The sequence below is a fragment of the Camellia sinensis genome, chromosome 1 (assembly GCF_055761805.1).
Source record: "Camellia sinensis isolate YWXY chromosome 1, ASM5576180v1, whole genome shotgun sequence".
Lineage (NCBI taxonomy): Eukaryota > Viridiplantae > Streptophyta > Magnoliopsida > Ericales > Theaceae > Camellia > Camellia sinensis.
In genome coordinates, this window is record NC_138961.1 from 243,128,549 (window position 1) to 243,138,937 (window position 10,389).

At 43.9% G+C, this 10,389-nt stretch overlaps 1 protein-coding gene across 1 annotated transcript; it reads left to right on the forward strand.

Moving 5' to 3' along the window:
• The first annotated feature begins 8,149 nt into the window (after positions 1-8,149).
• LOC114261607 (RING/U-box superfamily protein with ARM repeat domain-containing protein) lies at positions 8,150-10,389 on the forward strand. The gene has a single exon (XM_028201889.2). The coding sequence runs from the start codon at positions 8,509-8,511 to the stop codon at positions 9,955-9,957; it is 1,449 nt and encodes a 482-aa protein (XP_028057690.2). The 5' UTR covers positions 8,150-8,508; the 3' UTR covers positions 9,958-10,389.

Sequence of the window (10,389 nt, forward strand, 5' to 3'; positions counted from 1 at the left end):
GTGAAGTTTCAACCCCGGTTCCTAATGCCAATCACAAAAAGGAAAAGTTTTCTGTTTGACAGTATGGCCTATAAAGGTGATTAAAAGTGTAACTGGAAAAGATAAATTTGAGTAACTTGTTTCAATAAAGACGTTTAAAAATGCAATTTGACAGTCTAAAATATCAATTTGAGAAAATTACCCTGGGAATGTTTAAAAGTAGTTAGTTAATTAAAGGGTTTTGGTCTAAATAATCCATTAAACAATAGTATTTTACAGGACTTTATTAGACACAATATAGTAAAGAAAATGCTTTAACATAGATGCCTTTTGGCATGTGGGTTAAGTTTTTCGACTTTTTGTTCTGGCTAAAAAATTTATTTGGATTAGTTTTTTTTTTACTTTTATACAAATATATATATATATATATATATTATGATTTAAATATAATATTTTATTAATTTTTTAATTTATTTTCTTTTGATGACTTAGACCTCATTAGGAAATAAATTATTTTAATAATTTTTTTATTTTTTTATTAAAATATTAACCCCAAATGAGGCTTAAGCCAAAAAGCCAACCCAACCAACATCCCCACGAAGTCTGTGCCAAATATTTTTGTGCACTCATTTTTATGGTGGGTAAAACGAAGTAAGAAAAATCACTAATCAGTGGAGGTCAGAAATTTTATTTATAAAAAAATAATAAATATTAATAATTAGAATTATAATTTTCCTTTTATCTATTTGTAAATAATTTTTTCTATTCCACTGATTAGTAATTTTTTCACAAAAGTATATTTAACTTTTCATCTAATAAATAGGGATATGAGCTTTTTTTTTTTTTTTTTTTTTTAATTTGACTAACGAAATGGTCTTGAATAGAATTAAGTGGAGAAGAATAATTTATGTAATCGATCTTATTTGATGAGACTTAAAACTTGATTTAATTTGATTTGATTTGGTTAGTACATTCAACTTTTTAATGTTTCTTCCATTCAGTGTAGGGATGTAATCGGTTCGGTACGATTGGTATCGTAAAAAATTTCATCAAATTGATAATGTCGATTTTATTATTTTAAACGCCAATACAGATCGCTTCTCCCATGAAACCGCATTGAACCGAAGAAAAAGTTCGGTTTGGTGCGGTTTAATAGATTTAAGATTTTTTAAACTTGAATCACTTTTAAATATAATCATTAACATATATCAAAAAACATTAAATTAGTTATTTGTCTACCATTTCAAACGTATCCAATCTATCCATTTAATACAAACTTTTCAATTCCTAAATTGACAAAAATAAAAACAAAAAAAAGTTTAAAAATAATAAGGTTTCAAGAATAATGAGTTAGAGTTAAGATTATATATAATAAGAATTTACAAACTTAAGTTATAAAGATGATAAGGTTAATTAATTAAGATTAATAATTTATTATACTTATTAATATCATTATATTATTAGATTTTATATATATATTATAAATACAATATTTGTTAAAGCAGTCAGTTTCGATTTAAATCGATACAAATGTGCTTAAACCGATACCGAATCGAAAATCGAAAAAAATCAAATTTTAAAACCGCACAAATCGATTCTTATTAAAAAACAAACTAAATATAACCGATTTGATCCGATTCAATTGGTTTGGTCAATTTTTTTGATTTGTCTTACTTTCCCAATTCAATGTATTAAAAAATGTAAATAAAAATAAATAAATAAATAAATAATTGGGCCATAACCATCTTAAAAGTTTTAAAAAAATAAAAAATTTGTTTCCAACTACTAAAAAAAGTTCTCCATATTTATTCACACATCCAATCACATTCGGCCAACGAAAATTTATTAAATGGTGTTGAGACGGCAAGTGATAATATTCTCACTTATCATCAAATATTATGCTTTGTGTTATTTTTCCATCATCTACGGTAAGATGGTGAGTCTCACGCTCACCATATTATGGGATCACCAAATAATTTCGGCTGGAGTAATTCTCTTGCCATGCTCTTCTAAGTAAATTTATAAATTTAAAATGAGAAATTCTAAGCCGTTTAGTTATAACAAAAATATTGATAGTTTGACTTTGAATTTGACCGAATCATTTGAATTTGTGCATATTAATCGATCGTCCGAATGATCAATGCAATACTTATCTATTACAGTTGTTATCTTTATTGATTACGATTGTCACCTTATTGTTATATGACCAGCCGAACTATTGATAAATCAAAATTCGAGTGATTCAGATAAATTTAAATTTGAACTAGCAAGGTGATAGTTATAAATAATTTATACTATATATAAATTGTACATCTCTTATAGTCTCTTGAAGTCTTGATTTCTTATGTTGTCGCGTGTCTAGTTTTTTATTTAAAGAAAAAATTAAATAGATAAAAGGAGGAGACTTAAATCTTGAATTAATGTTTTGACATGGATAGGCCCATAAGGCTTACAGCCCACAGCAAACAACCCCAAACCCATCGCTTGGGACCCATAGCATAACCCGGTTGGCAAAGCCTAAGACAGCTGGAGGCCATCTGGGCATGGAGGGTCAATGACATTCGGGCACATGGCAGGTGAAACATAGGCCACATCAGCAGACAAAGATCTGCAGAGTTATTGCCACAACACATCACCATTAATACAGCCCATCGCAGCATTTATTACGACAACACCTCTCCGTCGGAACAGAACCCCCTCACCCTGAACAAGGTAAGCTACGGCACAGGCTTTCGGCGAAAGGGGGCACGTCGCAAGGGACAGTGAAATGATTACCAAATGATATAAGTAAGAATCAAAGACAAGAGGAAGGTTAAGCTTTTCTATCTCTTTCTCTCTCTATACTTTTTTTTCTTCCACTATTGAGTTGCTCGCCGGAGGGTTCACTGGGGGACTACCCCGTTCCCCTTTTAACTTAACTTTGTACGAAATTTTTATTGCACAATTTTTATGACCAGTTTTTGTGACAAAACTTTATTCATTTTAGACAATACAGGCTAACACAATCAACTGACAACATAAACGAAATTTTATTCATTTACAATGTGTACACAAGTTCATTACAACCAAAAAAAAAAAAAAAACAAACACAGAGAGGGGGCTCTTCATCTCCCTTGGTTATTCATCCTTCCTGGATACAAGCTCTTTTTCTTCAATGTCCTCGTCCAGGGGGGTCTGGGCCACATCATCTTCACCAATCGTTACACTACTCAAGTCCAAGTCTGTGAACAGCTCTTCAGCTCTGCGTTTGAACATCTTCCAACCGCTGTCCCAGAACTCAGCCATTTCGTACTTGTAGAAGTCTGACTGCTGGAAGCTCTCAATAACTTCTGCCTCTGTCCTACCTCCAGCAGTCGTCCTTGATGGGCCCACCCCCCCAGATTCTTGCCCAGCCAGATTCCTGGCGACTGCGGCATCTACCGCCATCTGAAATTCGGGAGACCCTTTGTATTGCTCCACTGCTGCAACGCACAGATCAGGGTAGGCCGCCCTCTCAAAAGCTGCCTTCGCCCTCTCTTCGTCCAGCTCTCTCTGCAGGGCCCCCCTTTCAGCAGCCGCCGTCGCCCTTTCCTCTTCCATTCCCTTCCTCAGGCTCTCCATCTCCGCCATCGCCTTCGCCTTCTCTGTTTCCAACTCCCTCGCGAGCCTCCCTTCTCCTCCTCTGCTTTGACGCGCTCATCCTCCAACTCCTTCAACAGATCTCCAATTCTGGCATCTGCCTCATCTTTTTGCCTGACCAGCTCTTCATTGCTGCTCATGGCCTCTTCATGCCGCTCGATCGCAACGGCGCAGGCTCTTTCAGACTCCTCCAACTTTTTCTGTTCGCAAGCCAGTTGGAACTCAAGCGACACGACCTTACGGCGTGTGTCCTCCAGCTCCAACTTGACTGCTTGCAGCTCAGCATGGGCAGTCTTCCAGTCGGCACTCTCCTTCTTCAACTTGGCCAACTGGGCCTTGGCCTCTTCAGCCTTTAGCTTGGCAGCCCCTACTTTCCTTAGAAGGGCCCCTGCCAAGGTGGTTACCTCCATTTGGGCGGAGCATAACCCCCTCAGCAGGTCAGCCTTATTGAATCCCGATGCCGAGCGCAGGGCTGTCTCCTCCACAATCTTCACCAAGCGGTCTGTCCCCGCCCTGGCTGGGCCTTCTTCTCCCTCCAACCTTCCAACTACCGCGCGAGCGTGATAGATTGCCGTGGCCAGACGGACCCCTCCTTCTTGGGGGGCAGGGCCCTTTTGGGTCTGCTCCCTCCCGCTCGGCGCAACCTCAGTCAACCCAACTCCTACTTGCACTGTTGGGGCAGTCTCCACAACCTCCAGTGTTGGGGTGACCTCCACCACCTCTGGGTTATCCTTGGCCACAGGGACCTCCACCTCAGCTGGGGCCACCTTAGCCCTCTTGGCCCCAGGCTCATCTGCAGCTCCCTCTGGGACACTCATCTTCTTCTTCTTCTTCTTCTTCAGAGCCTCCCCCTTCTTTCTGACCTGTTCTTTTACAGGATCTACTAGGGGCGGTCGTGGCTCAAAACTGCTTAAGGCCTTCCCCCCCAGCGGCCTTGGGCGTGGTCGGATCCTTTCCCGCGCGATCGGTTGAGGTGGTCGGTCTCCTCGCGTTTCCTTCAACTTCGTGGCCTTGGCAAGTATGGCCTGATCCTCTGCCTCCTGAACTTCTCTTCTCGCCTCCAATTCTGCTCGGTCGAGGTCCCCACCCCTTGGCTGCGGTCCCAACCTTGCCTCAAACAATGCGGACGGTTGAATAAGCTCGTCCCATTTGGCCTTCTCTCTCTCCCTCCACTCCTTCACCCTCTCTTCCGCCGCTGCCCCCAGTCTTGACTCCATCGACCTAATGGGCACCTCCAGATGGTGCGCACTCCCAATCCCCCATTGGCAGACACGTAGAACCACCGTGGCCGCCACCCCTTGATCGATGTCGACAGCCCCGCCACCAATCCCCTCCCCATCACTGCCTGAAGGGTGACCCACGTCTCTTGTTGCCCCGAAGCCTTATAACAGGAAAAGAACTCGTCTACCACCATGGCTTCCCCTCCATTCGCCTTGGGCCACGCGCTAGCACAGACCAGCAGAATCTTCCATGCATTGGGCATCAATTGCCCCGGCGCTACCGCCAGACGGTTCAGTACGTCAACCACCACTTGGGGCAGTGGCAACCTCAACCCACCTTTTAGCGCCTCCTCGTAAAGGGAAAACTCCCCTAGCCTGGCATCAGACGGCTTTTCCCTTGATGTTGGCAGCAATAACTCCACCTCAGCCGGAATCTGGTATTTTTCCCTGATAGCCTCCAAATCCGCCGCAGTAATTGTGGATTTGTCAGCCTTAGTGTGCCACTGATCCGGTTCTACCTGGCTTATTGGCCTTGGAGCCAATATCAGGGCCAACGCCCGCGCTTGTCCCACCGGTTCCCCCACCCCCACCATTCGTGTCTCCGTCCTATATCGCGCTGCTAGCTTCTCTGCATCATTGTCTCCTAGAGGGTCCACCCTCACATTCACCACTTCTTCTTGTGCCATTTCTAGGGTTTGCTTACGAATCACTTCTGACGCAGGAGAAAGGAAGTTGAGAAAATGTTACATAGGTGTGTCGTGCGCAATAAAGGAATTAACACTTGGGTATTTTGAGTTTTGTAAAAAGGTAGGTGAAACGAATTATACCAAAAACCCACGGTTTACCCGTATTCCATGGATCCACATTAATTTTCGCCCGTTTAAAAACCTTTCAAATCAACCGCCAAAACCACCTTTTCAAAACCCCCCTCGTGACCTATCGTTTCATTTCTGCTCCAACGCTTCACTTCCCCCACGATATTGCCACGTGTATGGCCACGATGCACTGTCCCCTCCCCTTACCTTGTCCTTTCCATTTCACATCATTACATGGCACGCCCCCCATTTTTTGAGCCCCGCGCCGTCCTGGTCGGCACGTCTCACGGTCGACCCTTCCCGCTCGGCCACCCTTGCGGTCGGCACGTCTAACGGTCGACCCCTCCCGCTCGGCCACCCTCACGGTCGGCTCTCCCCGCTCGGCCACCCTTGCAGTCGGCACGCCTAACGGTCGACCCCTCCCGCTCGGCCACCTTCACGGTCGGCTCCCCCTGCTCGGCCACCCTTGCAGTCGGCTCGCCTAACGGCCGACCCCTCCCGCTCGGCCACCGTTGCAGTCGGCACGCCTAACGGTCGATCCTTCCTGCTCGGCCACCCTTGCGGTCGGCATGCCTAACGGTCGACCCCTCCCGCTCGGCCACCCTCACGGTCAGCTCCCCCCGCTCGGCCACCCTTGCGGTCGGCACGCCTCGCGGTCAGCACGCCTAACGGTCGGCCTCTCCACTTGGTTTGCACTTTTCTTCCTTATTACTATTCCCTTCATTGGACTAAAGCTGCACTCGGAAATGGGGGACTACTGACATGGATAGGCCCATAAGGCTTACAGCCCACAACAAACAACCCCAAACCCATCGCTTGGAACCCATAGCATAACCCAGTTGGTAAAGCCCAAGACAGCTGGAGGCCATCTGGGCATGGAGGGCCAATGACATTCGGGCACATGGTAGGTGAAACACAGGCCACATCAGCAGACAAAGATCTGTAGAGTTATTGCCACAACACATCACCATTAATGCAGCCCATCACAGCATTTATTACGACAACACCTTCCCATCGGAACAGAGCCCCCTCACCCTGAACTAGGTAAGCTACGGCATAGGCTTTCGGCGGAAGGGGGCACGTCGCAAAGGACAGTGAAATGATTACCAAAGGATATAAGCAAGAATCAAAGACAAGAGAAAGGTTAAGCTTTTCTATCTCTTTCTCTCTCTATACTTTTCTTTCTTCCACTACTGATTTGCTCGCCGGAGGGTTCACTGGGGGACTACCCCGTTCCCCTTTGGACTTGCTTGCAGGTCATCTGGTGGAACCATCCCCCTGGATCGGAACTCGAAGTGCTTGGACTAGCCCGACCCATCCACCTAGGACGAACTGCATCATCATGTTTAATGAAAAAAACTCTTATCGCATAATTAATTCATAATATATAATAAATATCTTATTTTATTTTTATTTATTTAAATTGTATCCAACTGCTAATATAAATAAAGATACGACAATGCTACGTAGCTCAAATTTTGTGGCTCAAAAGTAGTTCAAATGACCAAAACGACGTCGTTTTGAGTACAGAACAACATAAAAATGGCCAAAACGACGTCGTTTTGGCCATTTGAGCCACTTTTGAGTCACAAAATTTGAGTTACGAGACATTTTCCATAAAGATAAATAAATAAATAAAAAGCGCCATATCTTCCTTTGCGGAAGCCACCTTGAAGAGCTCGAAAAATCACAACCGAGCGAATATCAGCAATCGCTACTTAGGCTTCGTTTGAGAAGGAAGCCGGAAGCCAAAAACTAAAGTGTCGTTTGTTAATACTACGTTTTTAATTTTTTATTTATATTTATAAAATTTTAAAAAATTTAAATAAAAATTTGTTTGGTAAAATTTTTAATTTATAAATCAGTGGTCTCAAAAATAAAAACATAAAAAATGTGTTTTCATTTTGAATTTTTAGTTTTTTTTTTTTTTACTACCAACACTAGTCACTACCCGCCACCATTTTCCACCACCGTCTTCCGCCACCACCACCACCCACCACCCACCCCCACCTGCCACCACCACTCACCACCCACCTGCCACCACCACCCGCCAGCCACCACCCACTCGCCACCACCCACTCACCACCACAACCTATCCCTCGCCACCACCCACCACCCCCAGCTACCCACCATCCACCGTTACCACTTTCCACCACCGTCTTTCGTTGCCACTTGCCACTACTTGTCATTTCTCACTCTTTTTTATATTTTAAATTTTTTAAAAATATTTTGTCAATTATCAAACGCATTTATAGTTTATGTTTTTCTAAAAATAAACAAAAACCAATTTATAAAATTTTTGTAAATATAATCTGAAAACGTAAACGTTACCAAACAACATTTTTTTTTTGTTATTTTAGTCATAAAATATAAAATAAATTTTTTAACTTAATAAAATAAAATATTATATCTAATTCATAATCATTACATACTTTCTTTTAAAAAAATCAAAAAATTTTCCCAATTCAAATTTTTTAATCCCAAATAAAAATAATTAAAAAATCAAAAAACCAATCTATTTCCCAAACAACCTTTACTCAGATTCTCACACTACCAAAATCGTTTCATCATATCTCTCTCTGTCTCTCTCTCTCCCCTCGGAGAGGACCTGGTCTATGGTGACGAGCATTTGTTCATCAACCACATTCTCTCACTTGCCCTACTACTGCTGCTGCTGCTACTACTACTACTATAACCAACTCACATTTTGTTCGCCGATACTTGGTCATGTTTTCCGTTGCTCCCAACAACACCACATCTCCAATCTATCCTCAACTTATGGAGTTCATCAGAATCCCCATAAACCCTTTCTACGTTAAAGCTCGAGCCTAGTATTTCAAAGGTTTTGGGATAGAAAACAGACAATTAAAAAATACATGGGCACTGGCAAACACAGGTGGAAGAAGATTTCCTTTCACCGGTTTCCATCCCTCATCAAAAAGAAACCCCCAACTGAGTTCACTTGCCCACTTTCTGGCTCTCTCATGGCCGATCCTGTTATCGTCTCCTCTGGCCATACCTTCGATCGCAATTGCGTTCATGCGTGCAAGACTCTTCGATTCAAACCCATTCTCTCCGACGGCTCTACCCCCGATTTCTCCACCCTTATCCCCAATCTCGCTCTCAAATCCACCATTCTCAACTGGTGCAACTCCTACCTCGTAGACCACCCCAAACCCATTGATTCCATCTCTGCAGAGAAGATCATCCGCACTCTAATGGCCTCTCAATCCCAAGAAAACAATGCTGTCAAGTCCGGGTTGACTCGGCCTCCGAGTCAACTCAGTTCGAGTTCGGAGCAATCGGTGGCCCCCCCAGCCGCAACCTCCGGTCCCACCACTCCCGTCCCTCTCACCGTCCGCCTCTCTTGCTATTCATCGTCGTCCTCCTCCGATATCGAAACCCTAATCCCTAATTTGGCCGAAGAGGACGATCTTATCAGTAGGCTAAACAGTTCACAGGTGTTTGAACAAGAGGAGGCTGTGATGTCACTGCGAAGGATCTCGAGAACCAGAGAAGACTCCAGGGTTCAACTCTGCTCTCCTCGGTTGCTCTCAGCCCTCCGATCTCTCATCGTATCCAGATACTCGACCCTTCAGGTGAATGCCGTAGCTGTTTTGGTGAACCTGTCCTTAGAGAATCAAAACAAGGTGAAGATCGTACGGTCGGGGATAGTCCCACCCTTGATCGACGTTCTGAAGGGGGGATTCCCTGAGGCGCAGGATCACGCTGCCGGTGCACTCTTCAGCCTAGCCCTTGATGATCAGAACAAGACCGCCATCGGAGTGCTCGGCGCGTTGCCACCGCTTCTCCACGCGCTCCGATCGGACTCAGAGCGAGCCAGGCAAGACTCGGCCCTGGCCTTGTACCACCTCTCAATCGTTCGGAGTAACCGGTCTAAGATGGTCAAACTCGGGTCGGTTCAGGCTTTACTGGGTATGGTGAGATCGGGTCATATGACGGGCCGGGCTATGTTGATACTATGTAATTTGGCCCTGTGTGGGGATGGAAGAGCGGCCATGCTGGATTCGGGTGCGGTGGAGTGTTTTGTGGGGCTGTTGAGTCGGGACAAGTTTGAATCCGAGTCAACTAGGGATAGTTGTGTGGCAGCATTGTATGGGTTGAGTCTCGGAGGGTTGAGGTTCAAGGGGCTGGCAAAGGAGGCTGGGGCGGAGGAGGTGTTGAGGAGGGTGGAGCAAGTGGGGAGTGAGCGGGCAAGGGAGAAGGCGGGGCGGATTTTGGAAACGATGAAAGGGAGGGATGGAGAGGAGGAGGTGGATTGGGAAGAGTTACTCAACTCGGGGGAGGTGAGTCGAACATTTTAACTCGGCGGTAGTTTGAGCCATTTTGAAGCTGTTTAAATTCACCAAGGATCCTCTAGAGTGAAATTTTCCTAAAGTTTCTTAGAGTGTTACATTGTGTGGTTGAGATTTACTGGCACAATGCAGCACTCTAGAAAACTTTAGGAAAAAATCACTCTAGAGGATCCTTGCTCGTTTAAATTAGTTGGGCTTGTGGTGGGTTTTACATAAATGCGTTGTTGGTTTGGCTTATTTTCGTTGTTTTCTCGTTAGGGTTGTTCTTGTCTCATGTTCACTAATGACACAATGGGCTTATTGTTGGGTAATGAAGTTTGGTCTCGTGACAATGTAAATATGGATGATTTTGGGAGAGTTACCTTTTGATTAAAGCTTAAATCGGATGGTTTGATTTTCTTTTCTCAAACAAGAAGAAATGCTTTGTTTGGAGCTTGCATA

Bases quoted from the DNA above. Each gene is read 5' to 3' on its own strand.
- LOC114261607 (XM_028201889.2), top strand. From the start codon at position 8,509: ATGGGCACTGGCAAACACAGGTGGAAGAAGATTTCCTTTCACCGGTTT.